Raw genomic sequence first — 22,132 nt, 5'->3', positions numbered from 1 at the left:
GATTTTGTTCTCTTTCATATTTTTGATTTCTGAGTATTTAATCTAAACTTGCAGAACTGAAAATGTCTGGAGTTTGGTATTCATTCCCTATTGGATGTGAATTGCCTTCATTTTTGCATCAAAATTACAAATAATATTGCATTATTGTTGTGCAAATACTAGAACCAAGAGCTATTAATTTGGATACAAAAAGTGCTTAAAAAAAATTAAGTTCTTTGCAGAAATGTTGACATACAGACCTCCAGGCTTTGATTAAACATGTGCCACTTAAGTCCTAATAACTGATCCCACATTGTGAAGATTTTCATAAAGCTTGACCTTATTTCAATATTCAGGGCAATCTTTTATGTTCAAATACATGAAAAGGCATACTGCGATTGTTAAAGATTGACAATTGAAATGAATAAGCCTTTGCTTGACATCAAACCGATTTTATTTGTGTGGATTTAACACATGGCTTTTGGACAGCATCATTGTATACAGTCAACTTATTAATGTTTTCTTCATATCAAACAAAGCAGGAAAAATATTTTGCCTAACAGTTGGCATAATGCTGTAATGGTACCTGGTCTACTTTCAACCTATCCGATCATCATGAACCGTAAAACAACATTTTGTAACAGTAAAGATGGATCCATTTTTTTCTGAAGAGAATTTTAAACTTAGCTATAGTCAGAAAGTGTGAGTCACTTCAAACACGTTTGTCTTGTCAGGCAGCATTGGTTTAAATAGAAGTCAGAACATAATTCAAATTTATCCAAGAGTTGAAGAGAGAAGTTCTGATTTGAGCCTGTTTACATAAACAGACCAGACATTGGATCGTGGCTAATACATTGGGCAGATCTGATCTAGCCTTATGGCTTTATTGGAAGTATAAACCATTCATTTAATGGTCTGATATTAATGAGATCATATAGTGTTCTTCTGTGTGTTTTATCCATTTAGAATCAGTTTGCTTTCACATATGATAAAAAAAAAAATCTGGTTGATATTTTAAGTGCCATTGGAGCAGATCATCCATCCGTCTATCAACACCAGCAGGGGGCGTCTCTTTTGCCCATCTCCACAAGGTCGGCCTCCAGTTTCTCTGCATCTTCGTCGAAACGCTCCGTGAAAGAGCGAATCAACCCCGCTGCGCTGCCTTCATATTCAACCAGCTCTACGCTGTCCCCTGTAAACAACACAGTAAGAGTCAGCCCAATAGTCCTCATGAACAAACAGACACACAATCACGGCCTGTAACCACCAACTAACGAACAGGTCTTTCTAAAGATGTTTAGTTTGACCTGGGGTCAGGCCCTTTGTCTGCTCTGAGGTTGTCAAAATTAGATTTCCACATATTAGCCAAAGTCATGATAACACTCGATTAACAGAGGAATTGAGCCGTGAGAATCACAGTGAGAATAGTTTGAGAATAGTTTTAGCCCAACCAGGAAGACATGATCAGATCAAGCATGTACACTGTGCCGAACAACGATCGGCATGAAATTTATTTGACGTGTTTACATGAAACATTTATATTCTGATCCAGCTTTTATTCAGATTATTTGTGTCCATATAAACATAACCACTGTTACACTCCCATAGCAGAAACAGATGCTGCTACATACCATTGACTCTGGAGTTGGCCTGGACAAACATCTTACGAGCCTCTTTCCTCAGCAGCACTGTCTCACGGAGACGCAAGAAGTTGTGAGCGCCGCCGTCACCGACAGCAGAGTAGCCGTTGTACATGGCTCTCCCTCCATCCACATCTGCTGTAGACTTGAAAACCTACAACACAGAGGAGCACGTTAGCTGTGTGCTCAGAAAACAGGAGAAAATACTTTTTTTGTCCAGACAGTTGATCATTCATAATCTTCATTTGACATGATGGCCGTTGACAGTTTTACATTCACACTTCTACCTCTCTTAAACTATTTGGTAATTTATTCAAATAGTATCGCAGTGAAGGGGAATCAAGAAGTTCTCATTCATTATTTTATCCCAAAAAAGAATTTGGAGTTGCAGTAATGGACAGTAGATCTCTCTGGTTATTTATTAAACTGTTCAGTTACACGACAGCACACACAAATAATCTGATCTAAAGGTCATCTGAAGGCAAATATGCACCAACAAAGGCAAAGAAAAGGAGGAGACTATTGTTTTATTTTCTGAGAAAGAAAATGCTCCATCAGATTTATCAAACTTTATACACTGAGTTTGTGTTTCATGAATTTAAGAAATGGAATTTGTGACGCAAATAAGCTGACATGTATATATGGTTAACATTTGTTTTGAAAGAATGAAATGTTTTCTGTATAATAAATGTATTCTCAAATATGTTGTATTTTTTTCCAGGATTTAATTTCTGGAAAACTGTATTATCTAATGATGGACAAACCTGCAGTTTCTGGAGAAACCTGTGGATGGCGTGTTTGCCCACGGTGTGGATCTTGCTGCGGTCCAATGTGATTCGAGCGTCAGGCTTGCCATCCTTTCCTGTAACTTCCTCCAGGCCTACCAGGCCCTCCCCAGCCTCCAGCAGAACACGCAGGATCACAAAGCGAGCCTGCATGTGAGCCTGAGACACACACACACACACGACATTCACTGTATACATACTCTGACACTACTTTAAACACAGACAGGCTTACTTAGAGCTGTGATTTTAAACTACACAGACACATATGACTGAGCCAGTCAGTTTCTAAGAAACACATGCCTCATCGTCTGTATGATGTCTAGTCACGTAAACACTGTATCTCCAAAGCTCTACATAAATCAAAGTCAGGATTCGTTATTACATGATGCAAGGCAGCCCAAAACCCTTTTCACACATAGAGAAATCTCTTGAAAAACTACGGAAATTAGGCTACCCAGAGGGTCTTTAGGCTATGTGTGAACGCAAACAGCCGAGAGAGAGAGAGAGAGAGAGAGAGAGAGAGAGAGTTAAAAAAGAATGCTTATGGATTACCTGTCTCCAGCTCTTGCTCTCCGTTGTGTAGAACTCCAGACCCAACAGTCCAGCTCTCACCATGCTGAGCCAGTTAATGTACACCACATCCTCTGCATCCTGGCCATCATGTCCAAAAATACTGAAACACAAAACAAAGGTAAAGGTTTATGCCACTCACATTTACCCATCAGCCAACAATCCAGAGAGCCTAACAATAAATAACAACCACTCCATTTTAATGACTGATTTAAATATTCCAAACAATGTGATGACATTACTATTTGTCCTAACATAGATTCCCAACTGTTACAAAGTGCAAAAAAGGAGTGTATTACTGCATTTGCATTTTATTTGCAGAGGGAGAAATCACAAGAGACACAAAAAAGACAAGCTTGTCCCCTCCTTATGCTGTACCAGTGTTTCCCACACACGAGACGATTTATGGCCAAGTATATTTCCGAAAATTGTATTTTATTTTTCATTTATTCATAAAACTGCTGCGTGTGCGAGGGAGAGAGAGCGTGCCCAAGAGAGTGCAGGCACGCACAAGGAGCTTGCGGCTCCGTACAACATAGCTCCGATTTTTTTTTTTTAAATCCCTCTTCACTCCTGCTGAGAGATAAGACTGCAACAATTTCAGGAAATTCACAGAGATACAAATGGAATGAAGGTGACAAGTAAATCATACCTTAGTACTGGATTGTTGAGACACAAATAAAGTCCAACACACTCAGCCCGACATTCTTCATAAGACGAAGCAATTGTGGAGAATTTGCTGTCCCATGTCTCGCTGCCACGATACCAACTGGACACCTAAAATAAATATTTATGCCTTCAGTCTCTTTTTAGAAAGACACAGAATAAAGAATGGATGTAAACACAAACAAACTCACCAGTTCTCCAGTCTCTGGATTGGTCACCTTTGTCTGGTCAAAGTTGAACTTCCCCTTATCATCCTGTACAGGAAAAAAAACAGCAGGAGTGAAACAATTTAGACACTATTTCAACATTCATAATTGTTTAATCTAATTTCAATAAATTATTAAATTCATTATTTTAACAAGGAGAAAGCAGTTACATCTGAATCACTAAATTTGTGTCCAAGGGAAATCTATCATGTGACTCTAAACCATGAAGGTCAACACCCTCATGCCGTGCGTTAGGTTTAACTGACCTGGACAAACAGCTTGCCACTTCCATGGCCCAACAGCTCATGAAGTCCCACCTGCACCTCGAATGATGGTCCTTTCCACTTGATGAACAAATCCTAGTGTAAAAGCAACACACACACACACATAGAAAGGTGTGGAGTTATAGTATTGTTTGTGTGTGTGATGAGAGCTTTGTTGTAATGGACTCAGGAAGCTTCGTTTGTTACCTTGTCCTCCTCCTCCAGAAAGGTGAGTTTTTCTTTTTGTGTAGCATAGGCCACAGCGAGAACGTTGCCTAGCGACACATTTTTAAAGCCCTCTGACTGTCTGATGTCATCATCTGCACGCAAAAACAAACCATCAGAAGTTAGGAGCTTGAAACAGAGTATAAAGTAGTTCATTAATAGTTTAAAAACACTCCCGTAACACTTTACAGAAGCTGAGCATACGTACAGTTGGGGATGTTGATGCCAGCTGGTATTCCACTGCCAGCGAAGGTGAGAACATCCAGTGACGTGAAGTCGGGTTTAAGGAAAGTGTCCTTCTCATAGTCTCTTGGCCAAGGCAGCTCAGGGAGCAAGACTTCTGCTGAGCTCACCAGTTTGGCAAAACGCTCACTCATTGCCTTGTTTACAACCGCAACAAAACCTAGAGGTGACATCACAACCCCCAAGGATGGAGGCAAATTGACAGAAGAAAAAAAAAACACACATGGCTGTAAATATGTATTTTGCACACATTGATTCACACTTCAGCCTCCTAATTTTAAGATAGCGGTTAACCACAGGCTTAGCAAGGCCAGATTATTGGCAGGGTACCAATTTAGGAAATAGTTTGTCATTACAGGTACAGAACAATATGTATTACTGTACATGTCCAAGTAATAATGATGCAATGACTGTTAGAATTAAAGTATGTTTCTAAAATCTATGATAGAAGTTAATTCAGTATATATAAGCAGCCTTTTCAATGATTCAACTAACTCATTCACAATGGTTATTAAATGGTCTCTAGCTTTGGACCAGAACAATACAACCTGGAGAGGCCCACTGACTCAGACTGCATACAACTATAGAAGACAACAACATATCACCATTTCTGAACTCTATGGTATTTACCTTCAAACTCTCCTCTGGAACCAAATGGGTCTCTGTAGCTTTCAATGAAACCTATATAACTGGGAGGAGGAGAGAGGGGATGAGGAGCAAAGAGGAGAAAAGAGCAAAGAGAAAAAAAAAAAAAGAGAGACTTTTAAAAAATACTTCAGATTCGAGGTTTTGGACTTATCCAAAATCTTCTTTAATTGTATTTCTGGCGCATTTTCTTTATGAGCTGAATGTCATTTCCAACAATCATGCGGCAAAACCAACGTCATGTGATGAGCACATGACCAGCAGCTACTACAGACGGAACATCGGCTCAGTTCATACACGCTTAAGGCGGTTACCTCATTCTGGAGAGATGCTGCCTCAAACCCTGAATGTTTTGCAGAAGCCAAGTACACGTTAAAAACACCAAAAGCAACTTCCCTGCATTCCCCTGATTCACCGCACTCTCCCTCTGATGCGTGTGACCCTACTACACACAGACAGGCGGACTGCAGTGTTTGATGGAGAGAGTGAGATGAAGTAAACACAATGAAGAGTTTATCTGAATTAAAGAGAAACAGGACTGGCGCTGTAATGGCGACAGGTGGAGAGAGCGTCTCTCTGTGCGTCTAGTTTATTTAGTTAGAATATGTGCGTGTTTGTGAACGCGAGTGTTGGAATCAGTGGCACCATAGTTCTGTTCTAAGTATGCTTTCATGGGCAGCGATCACAGAGAGACTGAAGACTATCCAGCACCGATCTTGGACAATTGTGGAGAACTACTGAGACAACGCGGATCCGACCGTGATAACCGCCGGACAGGTACGAGGAGGAAGCGGGGAAGGAGAGAGGGAGTGAGGCAGAGGTTAAAGAGACTCACGGGCACTCAAAAAACCCCACCACTCCCGTCCATTATCTTTGCAAACGTCCGCTCTTTACGCAATAAACTCCATGAACTACATGCAAACATATCATGCCAATGGGCATACAAGGAAGCAAATCTGATCTGCCTCACAGAAACCTGGCTTCACAACACAATAGCGGACTCGGAGCTCTCTCTGGACGGATTCGGAGCCCCGCTCAGACTTGATCGGGACACCGTGAGTAGCCTGAAGAAGCACGGCGGGGGCCTGTGTGTGTACTTTAATAATGATTGGTGTAGAACTGCTAATGTGAATCACTCATGCTGTACACCTGACGTAGAGCTGCTTACAGTATCTTTTAGACCTAAGTACCTCCCCCGGGAGTTCGGTCAGCTGGCCCTCGTGCTTGTTTACGTTCCTCCCTCTGGCAACGTCACACGCGCGTTAGAGACCATAGCTTCGTGTGTCCACAATATTGAAAGTGCTCCCCCAGACTCCCCTGTCCTCATCCTAGGGGATTTTAACAGCTGCAGGTTAGACAAATCACTTCCAACCTATCAGCAGTACGTCACTTGCGCCACCAGAGGCGACAAAACAATCGACCTCTGCTATGGAAATGTAAAAAAACCGCATATAAAGCCTACAACAAACCACCACTTAGTACTGCAGACCATAATGTTGTTCATCTCATTCCTGCATACTGCTCGAAACTGCAACGAGAGGGCGTGGCCAAGAAGGTGGTGAAAAAGTGGGAGGAGACTGTGGTTGAGACACGACAGGGATGCTTCGATTGCACAGACTGGGAGGTGTTGACCAATGGGAGCAGCCTTGAGGAAACAACTGATGTGGTGTCTCACTACATCACCTTTTGTGAGGACATGATTGTCCCCACGAGCACTGTAAAGGTATTCTCTAACAACAAGACCTGGATCACAAAAGCCCTGAAAAACACTCTGAATGAAAAGAAAATAGCATTCAAATCAGGAAATAGGACTGAATCCAAAAACATACGAAATAAGTTGAACAAACAAATAAAAGCTGCCAAGAGAGTTCACAAGGACAGAGTTGAGAAGCTCTTCCAGGAAGGAAAAGCCAGGGATGCCTGGCAAGGTGTTCAAACACTGGCTGGCCTCCCTACCAACACTCCAGCAATAACTAATGGGGGTCGGGGCAGAAGTCTGTGTCAATATGGCAGCTTGAACCAAATCTACTGCAGATTTGACCAGACTGACTACACATGGGAGCGAGAGGAGCTAATAGGTGAACTCACCCCAATGACCCTCTCCCATTCAAACCTGGAACTGAAGCAGGTTGAAGTAGAAAAAATGCCGAAGAGAACAAAAGCAAACAAAGCACCAGGACCTGATCAGATCTGTGGCCGTTTATTGAAGGCATGCTGCAGCCAGCTGGCTGGTGTTTTCTGCAATCTCTTCAACCGCTCCCTTGAAGAACACTCAATCCTGTCACTCTGGAAATCAGCAATTGTTTGTCCTGTAGCCAAAAAGAGCAATCCCACCTGTAACAATGACTATAGACCCATTGCATTAACATCATTGGTTATGAAAGGCTTTGAGAGGCTTGTTCTCTCTCAACTCCAGGAGGAGGTCAATATGTATGCCGACCCTCTCCAGTTTGCATACAAACAGCACAGTGGTGTGGACGACGCTGTTCTAACTCTGCTGCATGAACCCTATGCACACCTTGATAAGTCCAAGTCATTTATTAGACTAGTCTTTGTGGACTTCTCAAGTGCATTCAATACTGTGCAACCCCACCTGTTGGGTCGTAAAATGCTCAAGCTGGATACCAACCCGCACCTGATTCTCTGGGTCCAAGTCAACGGTCACCTCAGCTCATCTAAAACAGTTTCAACAGGAACCTAACAGCATCCCCACTCTGTCAGTCAACAACCAGCCCATAGACAGGGTTGAATCATACAGATACCTCGGGACAATAATTGATCACAGGCTCACCTTCCAAATCCATCTTCTCCAAGTGCCAGCAGCGCCTCTTCTTCCTCAGAAAACTCCGCAAATTTCAAGTCCACCAATCAGTCCTAACAGCATTTTACAACTGTTTTATAGAATCAGTTTTAACCTTCAACATCACAGCCTGGTTTGGGTCTCTGCCAAACATTCATCGTAACCCATTAAACAGGATCATAACAATAAGCAGCAAAATAATCGGACAGCAGCAGGAACCACTGATCAGTATCTACAACAGGAGAACAAAACTAAAAGGACAACACATCACCGCCTCAGACAGCACACACTCACTCTGCCATCTCTACAACCGTCTCCCCTCAGGCCACAGATACAGATCTCTCACTTTCCGGACTAATCGAGCCATGTCAAGCTTTGCTCCCACATCCATCAGGCTCATGAACAAATGATCTAGTTCTTATTTATTTATAAGACCACTCATAACAATTATTTATGACCTATTTATCATGCTTTTAATAGAGCCATTTGTATGTGTGTGTTTCTGCTGTTGTTTTTGTGTCTAGCTCTATGCGTACTGATGCTCTTTCACACAAATGAAGTTCCTAACGGATAAATAAAGTTATTTGAATTGAACCGTAGGCCTTTCTGAAAATGTGTAGGCTAATGTGAGTAACCAATACTACTGCCACTAATAATAACAATAATACAAATGATTATATATGCAATTGAAATGCAAAATCCAAATTTATTCAGTAAATGTTTAATGCTAATATTTGTAAACAGTTAGAAGTACCACATTAATTATTAAGCATGGTTATAGGCAGGTTTAGGTTACTGGTTTATTATTGACCACATTAAGTCATTAAGAAACCATTATAATGCATTTCAGAGTCTAGAGGGATTTGTTCATAAACAGTAGGTTATCAATTATTCAGTACAGTTGTTCTCAAACTCTTATACTTATAATGGCATACCTAATAATGGTGGTAGCAGTACTTTCCTGCTACCCTGAGTAACGTTAATCTGTCGATATATCATCACTTTGTAAATATATTTTTGACTCTATTATTGTTTACTTAAGCCATAAGAGACATGACTCACCTCTCGACGATTGGTCCCTTGTCTTTGATCCAGTAGCGTGAGCCCTCCTTATGGGCTTCAATTGAGCCAAGGGTGAAGCTGCGGCTATATTCTTCAAGCATCTTTCTCTGGTTCTCATTGGCTGCATACGACTGAGTGAAACAAGATTTAGAAACAAAACAAGAGTTTTATAAGTGGCAGTTTGGCAGCTCCTTGTTCAAACATTGTATAGCCTAAGGGCCATCAGCTAATAGACCAGAGACTGACCATGACTATATTCCACCGTATCCATCGCTCTCACCTGTGCTTTGTCGAGGTAATAGCAGACTTTTTCCATGAGCGGAGCATAGTCTCCCCTTTTTACAGTAAACTCTGTGTCTTCAAAGTTGAAGCTACCGCAGCATGAGTTGCATTCCCCTTCGACTGCACAGTCTGTAAGACAGTAAAGTACATTTTAATGATTAAATCTCTGACAGTTCTCCCCATTTTATAAACACAAACAAAAATCGGACTATGCCAACAACCCTTAAAACATTAAGCTCCAAACTGCTAAAATCTAAGCACAATTCCAATAGTCTCACTCAAATATCATTCCAAATCACAGTTTTGCAAATCTCTGAACACAAGTTAAATAATTTAGCACTATTTGTTTAACTAGAATTGCTGGACTTTGAAATGTAACACCCTGATCACCAATTAGTCACACTCAAGTTTCTCCTGCGCAAACTCAATTGGAAGAACACTTCAATCATTTGCCAGAGTATAAAGGAGGCCTCAGGTGACTTATACAGGTAGAGAATGATCTGCTTTATTGCATTTTACAATTTGTTTTTGTCAGTTCATCTGTACACTTCATACTGTAGTAACCAATAAGGTTTCGTGACCTTCTGTATCTGTGCTTTCTTCCTTGTAGTGTTTCTCATAGTACTAACATAGGTGAAATGACTTTTGAGTTTTGCTACATACCACGTCAAATAGGTCACATTGCTACACTTCAACAAAACTGCTTTTGACTGTTACATGACTTCCTGAAGCTAAAACATACATGAACACATTTAATGGTAGTGCTCTGAATTGATCACATCATTGTTTATTTGACGCCCTGTAAGACATAAGCATACAAGAGCTGTGTTTATTGTTTTGGTGGGAGGAATTTGTTTTGAGAAGAGAGAACTTGGTTTAGAGTGCTGTGTTTCATTTTGCACTACATTTGTAGAGTTTTAAACAAAGAAGTTAACTTGTTTTTTAACTTATTTTCAGTTGGTGTTTAGAGTGTCTGGTAATGCGTTTAAATGTTTGGGAAAAAACTTTTACAACGTAACATAACAAATACTGGCCAAGTGATTTGATGGTAATCAAAATGAATGTTTTTACAAGCTACAAAGTGTACAGTAGATATATATATATATATATATATTCGTGTTGTACATGGTCATTAATCTTAATTTTCATGTAAAACTTAAGTGGTGACCTTTCTGCACAGCTGAAGCCAAGCGAACCTCATAGCAAGCTTTGCCTCCATTTTCCCTCTTGAACAGACGTGTGTTGTAAGCGGACAGTTTCTGGAAACAAACCATTAAATCATAGTTAAGAATATGTGGACTTACAGTTAAATGCAAGAGAAAAACTAGCACAGGTGAAAATGATTAATCTATACAATAAAAGGCAGAGGGGAAAGAGGAAAAAGAAAAATGTACAATTCAGATTAACAATAAAACACAAGTTTGACTTTAGCTTACCTTTGAGTCAAGGAACTTCTGAGCCAGCTCAGCATCCTCCAGACAGCAGTTTCCTGAAAAGTAGGTGGTAATTCCCTGAAGAAAACACAAGCAAAAGTACTTTATGAAATCTTCATAGGGGTCACAAGTAGAGCCCACTGAAAGTTTGGGGTCTAATAGTCTCATGAAGGCCAATTATTGAGCCAATTTAAAAGAAAAGATTGAAAAACATCTTTAAAAAAAAAGAAAAATAGGAAAACAAGATGAAGAGAAACTGCTGTTTGAGTAAAAGAGACAAGCGTGACAAATATTAATTTCCAGTCCCATGGAGGAAAGCCTCTTTCCCTCTCCAGTAGGGAAAACACAACAAAAACAACAACAAAAGTAAAAGAAAAATAGATCAAAGCTGGCCTAAAATCAGCATTAAATGATACACAAATCCCACCTTGTCACCCAGCCCCAGTTGCTTCTGTCTGTCCTCCAGGGAGTAGAGGAGACACGAGCAGCTGTCCCACAGGGCCTTCATCTCACTGGGCTGATCTTGAAACGCCTGGCTGGCCTTCACCAGAGAATCCAGTTTGTCCTGAGTGGAAATGACACAGATACACTCAGCTTAAAACATGTAACAACAGCAAAAAAGTAGCATTATAACCAACAAACAAAAATTATTCAGAAACTGTATCAATTCCTGAAGGGAAATTATGAAATAAGAAATAAAGCGCTCCACTGTGTGTCACAATTTGTGTCAAACTTGCACATTTTAAATGTGTTCCAGTGGAATTTGAAACATTTTACCACAGAAATCAAGTATATCCTCTGTAAATATCTCTCTGAGTCACGACTGTCTACAATGAGTGAAAAGTGAGTCCAGCCAGCTGTACTGTTGTCAGAGCTGTGTTTACATCATGCTTACATGGACAGGACGGCCTTGCGTATAAAGCTGTTTTAGTCAAGGACTAGAGAAAAGAAGAATAACAAAGCCTACCCACTGCTCATTTGGATGTCATGTAAGTGTCTTTAGATCACGGTCTCTCTGTGTCAATTTATGTGCAATATGAAGCTTAAGTAAACCAAAGTGTGCTAACATTAGCCTGCTAACACAATAATGCAGGACACAGGCAACTGCAGCTCAAGCAAAGGACAATTTTGTCCGCCGCTTGCACTTAATGGTGCTTAATCATGGTTGGTTCTAATTCATAACACCTTCGTGCGAGTGGAGAGGGGTTGGAGGTGTGCCGCTGGAAGAGAACGGAGGCTTCAGAAAAGCGGAGTTGTCGCCAAACCGCAGTTTGTTTTGGTTTAGGGCTGGTGCTCAAGGGCCATATTTACTGGATCAAAAAAGTCCCACATTCTTCCTTTGAATTCTGCTTATTTTATTTTAAACCTGCTGTTACCAAAGACAACCTTTTACCTTGGGTAGATTGGGGATGAACTTTGTGTCTCCAAAAGACTTGTAGTTTCCCATGTTGGCATACAGACCTGCTGCATACACCAAGAAGGCCTGAATGTCACAGACATGAAAAAATATAAGAACATCTTCACTTTTTTTTTTTTTTTTTTTTTTATGTAAGAGCAAGTCAAAACGTTACAAGTGAAATAAGTCAATAAAAAAAAATGAACCTGATACTCCTCAGAGCTGAGCCCAGCTGCTGTGGCAACCTGTTCCAGCTGTGCAGGCGTCTGCTTCCTGAAGATTTTCTGCAGCAAAACAAAGATGTTCGCAGACTCTGGGGAAGTCTGCAGCAGCACTGCCAGACCACCATACCTAAGACAGCAAATGTTCATTTAATCAGCGAGGTTTCACTTCTGCAATTAACTTAACTAAACTGCATATTCTTTAAAACAGGTCAAATCTCTCTGTTCGTGTCAGTAATTCAACAGATGATCTCCATTGGTTTCTACATTTTAACGGCGCTTGCCTTGAATTTGCCACAATTTGAGGTCAACAACATACCAAGCAGCTCGGGACAGGTAGTGGGCGTACATCTTCTCCTGAGGTGAAAGCAAACGAAAGGCCTCACCACAGTCAAGGGCAGAAATGCCAATGTCATTAGGGAGGTAGTACTGGGAATCCACCATCTTTAATTCCAGGTTCAACACTGATGAGGAGGAACTGGACAAAAGAGAAAGAGGGAAGCCCAGAGGAGGAAATTGTGGGAAGAAAGAAGAAGATGAGTTAGGAAAAACAAGTAAGGGGTGGTGATGGATTGCAAAAATAAAATAGGGCGAAAGCAAAGATTAAATGAGAAATAAAAATTAGAGGGATAGAGAAATAAAAGCAAAATGACTTGTTAGAATCAACACCACTGTCTTTTTTATTTCCATGTGCTCAATGAAGTATTTCAACATCTGTCTTAGCTTCAGAGAGATTGGGCACTGTGAAAACACTGGTGTAGACAAAACCCTTATAAACTTTTGAGTTTTAATCTTTAATCTGTTTTTGCATGTATCTAAGCTACGGTTTACAGTGTTGTTTAAGGTCTTAGACATTGTTAAAGTAGATATAACAATGTAACCCTTGACCTATGGTTGACAATGATTAACTGATAAATCGGTGGATCAAACTTTCTGTTTCGTTTTCCAATTACTGAAGAAGTAAAGCGCCCTGACGTCGAAAGTAGGAACATTTATACCCCTTTATATATTCTCCCCCTTCAAATTAACAACATACCAGAACAAAAGTTTAAAGGCAGATTAGGTTTAAACATCTTACAGCTAACTGGTTCCAGTCTGTAGCTACAGTTAGCAGCTAGCAGCATGCTAACTGCTGCTTAGTGTTTAGAGCATTTCACCACACGTGTGTTTATAAATTAAGTCCCAAGTATCTTACAACACACTACTAGGTTTGTTTTTCTTCTTACTATATTAAATACGCGTCAAGAGGCGTAAAGGTGGACACCAAACTCAACAGCTTGTTACCTTTCTTTTCTTCCCGGTGAACGTCAAAGTGCAGTCTCACGCTGTAAAGCTTCCTGTATTCATTGAGCGTTAGACCCTCCCCTCGACCAATCACAGGTCGCAATATCGTGATTGAGAGACGCTCTTAACCAATTACGAAGTAGGTGAGCTGGTGTGAGGCAGTTCTCCGTGACGGTGTTTTCCTGAACAAGGTTAAGCTTAAAATACACGATCTTTGGACAGAAAGCAGCTCGGACACGTGGCCCGTAACGCCACACCACAAAGAATACAGTGATATCAATATAATAATAAGCGACAATACCTGAAGAAACGTATATCAGACGAGGTGGCCGAGTGGTTAAGGCGATGGACTGCTAATCCATTGTGCTCTGCACGCGTGGGTTCGAATCCCATCCTCGTCGGATATCTTTTCCACGATCGAGAACATCTTACCAATAAACGATTGAAACACAGCTTCACTATCGACGAAGGACCCCCAAACATGACCTGCGACAAGATCATACCCCGAAATACCCTTCGTCCTGTAAGCAACTTTGTCATATGTTTTTTCGTGGCTCCTCCTACCTCTGCCACACACCACCCCCCTCCAGTCGAAAGTTAAAGGGATAGTTCGGATTTTTTTACGTGGGGTGAGGAGGTACTCTCAATAGTATCATTAACCACCGAAAACGATAAGAATGACGGTACAAAAGCTAACCTGTGGTCTACAGGTACGTGTGCAAGCACCTTTGTTTTAGCCATAGACTGTAAATATTAATGGGTGAAGCATGAGTGACGACACCCATTCATCTGTTACTGCAGGGGTCTTTGGAGTACCATGATGGCAGTCGCCATGCTGGAAATGCTGTATCAACCCAACTTTCTGTAGACATAAAGGAAACGCTGAGAACTGGAGCTGAGGCGAGTTTAAGCTTCTTGACAAACCATTGCATTGCACATAACTCAAAATGGTTATCAAGAAAATTCACCCCACACAGTGTGTGCCGATCAAGACATGAGCCAATCAGACCAAATTAGATTTTTAACCAGACATACATTTTTTTCTTAAACCAATCAAAAGTATGTGTAACATACCCGTCTGCTAACCTCGCTTTCATGCTGTCACTTCTGCTGTTGCATCAATTGAGGGGCTGAGCTGACCGTCATAGGTGGCTAATATACTTACTATTGGCAAGAACCCCACTTAAAAAATACTGAACTATCCCTTTAATATTCTTTTTAAAGAAAATCACAAGTCTGTTTTTTTTTTCCCACATATGGAAACTTGAACCGATAGCCACTCATTCTTTCCACACTTTGATTCCTTCATCCTCTTGAATGTAAAAGACTTACAAACCACACCGTATTTCATTAGTTTATTGGTTTTATTGAATTCTAAAACATGATGAAAGTGAATTATTTACAGAGGGTGTGAAACAGAAAAGATTTAGATTTTTCTTGATGAATGAGAGAGCCGCGCAGCTGAATTATTATCCAAATGGTAGTTTCAGTGACAAGTCCTGCACCACAAGAGGAATGTTAACAAACATCTGAGCTTTCAAAAAAAAATCTGTGTTTGCTCATGCACCTATGTTTGTTCATTTTAGGGTTCATGCTTGGGTTTTGCCGTTCCTCCTATCGGGAGGCGTAGTGGGGAGTATCCAGCGATAGCAGTTTGAGAAGCTCAGGCTCTTGTCGACAGCACAGCTGGTGCAGTAAACAATCCCCAGAGCGAGCATTACTACGAGGAATACACATAGAGGCACCAGTAGGGCCACTAGCAGCCAGCTCTTGTCATGCTTTCGTTTTCCTGCAGTAGCCCCTTCCTCAACTGTGCCACTGACATCCTTTGTATCATTTATGTTAGATTCCTCCCCCTCCCTGGTACCAGTGCCCGACTCATTTGCGGTCTCATCTCCTACTCCGTCACTAGCTGCTCTACCTCCTGTCTTAGCTAGAGCCTCATTATCTATTTCATTTCCTGTGTTGCCTTTTTGTGTTGGGGATGGGGCTGTCAGGTATCGCTTTGGTGAAAGGGCATCCCATTGGTTTAGGTGATTATCTGACCCATGGTTCATGTCAGGAGAGAGCGACTCAGGGGCTTCTGTCAGCCAATCAACGTCAAAGTTGGTTTCAGCTTCAAAACTCGGGTCGGGGGTGAACGAGCTGGACCAGGGAATATCAAAGTTCGGGTCAAAGTCATATATGTGAGCAGAGTCACTGGGGTCAGGAGACAGAGTGGAATATTCCTCATCATCAGGTGAAGGTTGGCAAGTAAGTCCATCCGGCTGCAGGTCAAAGCTACTCTCACAGAAACACTGGTATCCTCCCATAAAGTTGAGACACTGCTGCTGGCAGGGCGACTCGCTCACACACTCGTCTACATCAACACACACTCCATCACTGCCAGACTCATACCCGGGATTACACAAGCAAGAGAAGGACCCAATTGTATTCTCGCAAGTGCCTTCACAGGTGCCCTCATCCAGGCACTCGTCAACATCCACACACTCCCCCTCGTCGTCCGGCTGATACCCATTGTGGCAGGTGCAGTGGAAGGTGCCTGGGATGTTGACACAGAGTTGAGGGCATGGTTGTTGTAGACATTCATCCACGTCAGAACACCTGCGGCCATCCGGACCCATTTGGTAGCCAGGGGGGCAAGTGCAGCGGACTCCCCGGGTTGTTTCTATACAGTTGTATTCACACCCCATCTTCACACAGACCTCCTTGATGTGGGGCTGATCAATGTGGCCAGCGGAGTCAGATGATAATCCAGGTTGATCAGTTTGGCTCAAGGGGTCAGGCTTGCAGGTGTATCCGTCCTCGTCTATCGTAAAGCCCTCCGAGCAGTAACAGTAGTAATCTGTGTCCGTGTTCTGGCAGTACTGCTCACATCCGTGGTCCCCGCTACACCAGTCCTGGTTCTGAGGAGCTGCTGCTGACGAGCAGAGCGGGGCATCCCTGGACCAGCCGACAGTCTCGTCATCTCTCTCCATGCACAGCACAGTCTGCTCAGCATCAGCATCTGGGTTTGAGGTGTCAGCAGGGCACGGCACAGTGGCTACAGACCCATAGGGCACGTGTGTCAGCAGGGTGCTGACTAGGTGGAATGGGGTGTTGTAAACAGCCGGACCGCTGCCCTCATTCTTCAGTGGGGAACACATTCCTTTGTAATTGTACTGGCAGACGTATCCGTCCAACGGCAATGCACAGGAGCCATCAACCCACCGAAGGTTATCGCTGCTCTCACGGCCATTCTCAGAAGTGTTGACAGTCATGGCCACACAGCGAGGGGCTGCACATGTCCCAGGGGCGTCTTCACGGAGCCAATTGGTAAACTGGCCATCCTGGTCTCCTGTTAGAAGAAAAAAAAAAAATACAAGGAACAGGTCAGTGAAAGTAGAAATGACCCCTTTTGAATTTTCTCTTTTAGTTCAATAAAAGCTATTTCTTTTTTAGTTCTTATTTGCCCTCTTAACATCTATATATGTGTTTTATTTGGTTATTTATTGTAGTTTAAACTGCTATGTATGGAGTTTTTTTTTAGTTTTTCTTAAAAAGTTGATTTCTGAAGAAAATGAGTGCAGCCTACCTCTTGTATAAAACATTTATTCATCTGTTTTGTTTTCAATAGTTTGTTCATTTACACTACCAGTAGGAGTCGCTAAAGTAAGATATTTGTAATACTTCTCATGTCAACTATGAAAACCTTTCATTTTTCCTGTTTGTATTTTTGTTGCATGGATATTTAGATGTTAACATTTGGATAACTCCTTGGAAGTCTTATAGATAATTTATCCATAGATTAACATTTTGGCAGGCGTCACATTGAATGCCACACCTCACTGTTGATAAATACCTCACCCATTATAACATATAAAGGAAGAATATGCCATTTTTGTCTGTTTGAATATATTCAGGGGCCAAACAATAAGCATGACAGTTGCAACTAAAGCTGATTTAGCACCGCAACAAGTGCATTTGATTTGTTTTCTTTACCTTGAGCATGTCAGAACATCTCCATTTGCATGCTCTGATGCATGGGGAAAAAAAAGACTCTAAATCGTACCCTGGTTAAATGAAACCAAGTTATTCGCATTGCAAAAAAAAACACTGCAGAAAAGGAAGAAAATGCGTCCTTTTCAGTTTGGTTAAACCAACCCTGTAAATCATGGCTGATGGAAAACTAGGCTGGTGACATAACTCTTTTAAATTTAAAGTATTCTCTAACTAAAGACCCAGGCAGACGCTGTGAGTGATAAAAGTCCATCTGGTTTTTAGTAGGTGGTGTTATTGTAATGACTAAATCAGGCTGAGGATCACTGAGGTCAAAATGGGGATTGAACTTCCCCCTGGCATGCCAACTCCCTCTCTGTGAAACAAAAGAAGTTAATGTAATAACCATCCAGTCAGAACAGTGCTCTGCAGGCTGGACCAGGCACCAAAGTCTGTCTGAGGGGAGGGTTTGAGGTCCAGAGAACTGACTACCTTAATCTGTTTGTGATTCCTTTGTTGTGGTATAATATCTCCCGAAATGTCTGTCTTTCTCCCTTTCTGACTGTTTAGCTCCATCACCGCTCTCTTTCTGTCTCTCCCTCTCTCATTTTTTCCACCTGGTTGTGACAGATGGCTCATCAACAAGGTGTCTGGTTCTGCTTGAGTTTTCTGCCTGTTAACAGCATAATTTTTCCTCTCTGCTACTGCAAAATGATTGCGAATGATGGATGAATATTGAATCTATCTAATAATATATTCTCTATATATTACCATGTCATCAGATAAATAATTAGGTGTCAAATAAATAAAATGGAATCATTCCTTCCTTAGGGTATAGCTCAAGTTAAAAATGATATGTGCATGTGGAAACATTAATATCAAAGGAGGCGTAATGTATAGTGAAACAATTGTATATAACAGCAGTTTAGAAATTATTAGGATAAAATAGGATTACATTTTTAATGGATATTCAAGAATCTAATAAAGTTTTGAGTTTTCACATAACACTTGGGAAACTTTGCTACATGGTCACTTAAGTTAAATGGGAGAGGGAAGTTGATTAAAATCCAGTGAAATTATACAGATACAGGGATGAATATAAGAAGTACTTAGGGGTCAAAATGTAAGGAAGTTTAGACTTTGCCTGTGACCCAGACGAATCCTCTGAGGGGCCGGGTGGTTGAACACTGGCGTGGCGGTCTGTGCAGCCCGATCCAGAGTCGAAGCCTTGATCTGGCCCCCTGCGCTTCAATGGCTGATAGCAGCTCATGGACCACACCCGCTGCCTCATGGGTGTGCATGGTTGCCAGGGTCCCACCTCGCTCCCGGCAGCTCCGCCCAGCCTCCCTGAAGATTCTCTTCTGGAGGTAGACGCTGTAGCATCCATCCTGGTTGCAGATTGCGTCTCTCTCGGCCAGCTGAGCCTGGGCTGCTGGCTGCTCTCCCTCTGGCTCCCTTGGCCTCTGGGCCCTGCCTCCAGGAGCCAGACAGACCAACAGCAGCCCAAGGACACACAGGAGACTCATGCTGCTACAGATGCTACTGCTACTGATGGTCTTTTGCATCCTCCACTGAGACATGAGGCTTAAACTAGGCCAACATTCAAAGAATAAATAGGGATATCACTTTTTTTTATAAAGTAATAAATCCAATAAACCTTTACTTGCCTAACCAGGATTGATTTGTCTGTACCTGACCCTGTTGTTATATTTAAAATATCAAAATTAAATTAATGGAGATACATCCAAAATTTGAATCACATTACCATATTTTACCTTAACTCTGAAAAATATTCCTACAGTACAGAATCTGTCATCAGCAAACTTTAAAGCAGATTTCACCAACTCCTGAATAAAACTAACTACTTAACAGATAATCAGAACGAACAGAAACCAATGAGTCCATATCAGTCCAGTACAGTCCAGTGAAGTACCAGTAGGGTCCAGGCTTCAAAATTGTTCAGTGCTGCAAACTGTCCATAAGATAAGTCCAGAAGAAGTCCAGAAGTTGAAATAGAGTCCAAATATGAACCTGATTAATTTCTGTGACAGAGTCCCTCTCTTGTATCTGATCCTTCTGGGGCTCTCTTGTCTCTGCAAAGTCTGACTGAACCTCAGAAAGGGAATAAGATGGGGGAGGGTGGAAAGGGGGGGAGGCTACGTAGAGGAAAAAGAATTGTGTGTTTTTAGAAGAGGGGGCTGGTAAAGTGTGCGCGTGTATAAGAGAAGGCAGGAGGGGTTGACGGATTTGGTTTGGGGGGAGTCGGGTCGGAGGGTGGAAGCAGAATTGAAAAACCCTCAGAGAGTTATGAAAACCATACGGCACCATTCTGTCCCCCCCCTGTCTTCCCTATGGCTTTACACACGCACATGCACACACAGAGCCTGCAAATAGTGCACGCTGCACAGCATCCGCAGGAGTGGAAAGTGTTTGTCAGCTCTGTGAAATGAGGAGATTGTCCCCCCCCCTTCTTCGCCCTCTTCTATACCTTTTTGGCTTTTACCTTTTGCCCCTTTCTTCGACCTGTTTGTAGATACTTTGCACCTGTTTCATTTTTATTTTACATATTTTCCCAAGTATCATTCTCTCTTAATACTACCAATTTTCTTCTTCACTAACCACCTCAACTATTCTTTCTTTTTTCTGAAAAGTCCATACCAGCTGGAAGTTTTTTTTTACAATCTAATGGAAACATCTGAATACCTGTTGGACTATATACAGTATGTGTGTGTGAGTGTGTGTGTGTGTGTGTGTGCGTGTGTGCGTGCGTGCGTGTGTGCGTGTGTGTCTGTGGCTACCACTCTGGGACATGTGGAGGAGAGGAAACAGGAAATGCCAGATGTGCATCAGCCTGACCTCTCAGTAGCTGGGGTGCCGGAACGTATAGTTTTGGGGGTACCTCCATTGCCGTCACACGATGCTTCCACAAATGAATGAATGGTATGCCTGGTGCGAAGTCAAAGGCTGTGTTTAGATTTTCCAAAGAAAAATAGGATCTTCTTTCCTTGTAGCTTTGATGCAAGCAAAGCCAAAGAGTAATAAAGGAAGCCGGTAGCTGTGATTCTGAGGATTAAACCAGTGTGTTACTGATTTAAAGCTTTAGAGGGACACTGTGAATTAAAGTAAACCAAACACAAACAAAGCGTGGAAAATTGCTGGTGCGCACAATAGTTCATCACTTCTCATGTGCGTGTGGAAAGTGTGAAAGTGTGACCTGCCACAACACCATTTAGGCAGATTGATGTCATTATCAGAATCTGCAATTTATGTCTTGTGTGGTCTAATGTGGATTGGCTGCATGCAAATCAAAAAATGGCCGCAGCGTTTCACCCACTGCAGCTTTGAATCACAGACTGATGAGATGGAAAAGTTGTGCTGTATGCGTGTGTAGCTGCAGCATTTATTAGCAGTATCAGTGTGTGTCTGAGCCTGTCTTCTCTCTGTGTACAGCAGATGAGTTGTCTGGCTGCCGCAGCGTGTTGTTTTTGGCTGACAGAATATATACAGTTGCACTATTCAGCAGTATTTTCCAGTTATGTAACAACCATCGGAAATAGATTGAGAACAAACATCAAACCTCAGGATCCCGGAGAACCTAAAGAGCCTTTTGGTTTTGTTCCCTACCTCTTTCTCCTCCTCCTCCTGTCCTCCTCTGACTTCTCTTTTTCTTGGACTACCCCCATCCTTCTCTCTCCTCTGCCTCCTCTCCTTATTATTCTTTCTACCCCCTCATCCCTCCTCTCATTTCTTGCACCCTCTTCTTCCTCTTCTTCTCCTTATCTTCTCCTGCTACTCCCCCTCTTCTCTTTTAGTCTCATTATTTTGGCTCTGAAGTCAACGGTCTCTCTCCCAGACCCCCAGCTTTTTACCCCAAACCTCCCACTCTTGTTCTGTTTATTCTATCATTCAGGCCGCTCGACCCGTCCTTTTGCTCAGACAGCCCCGCCCCCAGAGACACATACCACAAATGTAATTGATAAAACAGATGAAACTTCTTCTTTCCATAGTCCTGCACTTCCAATTCCCCTTTTTCACATTAATGTACGTACAGTACCTGAAAGCAGCTATATCTTCCAACCCAAAGACCTCTAATGGAACATGCAGATCTCTTGATTTTATACTCCCTGTCTCAGAGGTCACAGCCTTCTCTGTATCTCCTTGACTCCTAGCAACTTGCCTAATATCCTAACTGGCTCTGATACTTTCTCAACATTTTAGCTTCCAAGCAGCTGAACTGATTCTTCCAGCTCCAAATCCTCTCCATTTCACTTCAACCACTAGCTCTGTTTTTAAGCAGCTGAAAAGCTGCTCCTGATTTGATTTTCTGTGGAGGTCCTAAACCTCTGGAATCTGGATTGATAAAACACAAAGAGTACTTTCATTCTCTCAAATAACACAGGGCTTGTATTACATATTTCACATTATCAGACAGTTTCTCCTGCAGGTGCTCAGTG

General features: G+C 41.9%; 2 protein-coding genes and 1 non-coding gene across 4 annotated transcripts; 1 reads left to right on the top strand and 2 right to left on the bottom strand.

The window, feature by feature from the left end:
- Positions 1–406: 406 nt before the first annotated feature.
- Positions 407–14,207, bottom strand: dpp3 (dipeptidyl-peptidase 3). Of its 2 annotated transcripts, none has more exons than XM_020651113.3 (19): positions 14,002–14,207; positions 12,736–12,894; positions 12,402–12,546; positions 12,193–12,282; positions 11,227–11,364; positions 10,803–10,877; positions 10,535–10,625; positions 9,365–9,495; positions 9,085–9,215; positions 5,208–5,266; positions 4,543–4,737; positions 4,317–4,429; positions 4,113–4,205; positions 3,832–3,894; positions 3,627–3,751; positions 2,957–3,077; positions 2,384–2,563; positions 1,611–1,773; positions 407–1,171 (listed from the first exon to the last, which is right to left on the bottom strand). In XM_020651113.3, the coding sequence occupies exons 1-19, from the start codon at positions 14,199–14,201 to the stop codon at positions 1,029–1,031; spliced, it is 2,415 nt and encodes an 804-aa protein (XP_020506769.3). In that variant the 5' UTR covers positions 14,202–14,207; the 3' UTR covers positions 407–1,028. The 2 variants fall into 2 exon arrangements, with proteins under 2 accessions (XP_020506769.3, XP_020506770.1); XM_020651114.3 differs by lacking the exon at positions 14,002–14,207 and adding an exon at positions 13,701–13,855.
- trnas-gcu (transfer RNA serine (anticodon GCU)) lies at positions 14,020–14,101 on the top strand. Its single transcript has one exon. It is a non-coding gene; the product is annotated as a tRNA-Ser (tRNA).
- Positions 14,208–15,040: 833 nt separating the features above from the next.
- LOC109996817 (complement component C1q receptor-like) lies at positions 15,041–19,809 on the bottom strand. The gene is made up of 2 exons (XM_020651115.3): positions 18,823–19,809; positions 15,041–17,037 (listed from the first exon to the last, which is right to left on the bottom strand). Exons 1-2 carry the CDS (start codon positions 19,256–19,258, stop codon positions 15,290–15,292), a joined length of 2,184 nt encoding a protein of 727 aa, XP_020506771.3. The 5' UTR covers positions 19,259–19,809; the 3' UTR covers positions 15,041–15,289.
- Positions 19,810–22,132: the final 2,323 nt, after the last annotated feature.

Source organism: Labrus bergylta, chromosome 14 (assembly GCF_963930695.1).
Source record: "Labrus bergylta chromosome 14, fLabBer1.1, whole genome shotgun sequence".
Classification (NCBI taxonomy): Eukaryota; Metazoa; Chordata; class Actinopteri; order Labriformes; family Labridae; genus Labrus; species Labrus bergylta.
The sequence above is the reverse complement of the archived record's forward strand: the minus strand, read 5'-3'. Positions and strand labels throughout refer to the sequence as shown.

Bases quoted from the DNA above. Each gene is read 5' to 3' on its own strand.
- dpp3 (XM_020651113.3), bottom strand. From the start codon at position 14,201: ATGATCTTGTCGCAGGTCATGTTTGGGGGTCCTTCGTCGATAGTGAAG. The intron at 12,283-12,401 runs GTTCATTTTTTT...TGTGACATTCAG, and splicing joins TCAGCTCTGAGGAGTATCAG to GCCTTCTTGGTGTATGCAGC. The intron at 4,206-4,316 runs GTAACAAACGAA...CTTTTACACTAG, and splicing joins TTCTGGAGGAGGAGGACAAG to GATTTGTTCATCAAGTGGAA.
- LOC109996817 (XM_020651115.3), bottom strand. From the start codon at position 19,258: ATGTCTCAGTGGAGGATGCAAAAGACCATCAGTAGCAGTAGCATCTGT. The intron at 17,038-18,822 runs GCAAAGTCTAAA...TTCTTCTAACAG, and splicing joins AGGATTCGTCTGGGTCACAG to GAGACCAGGATGGCCAGTTT.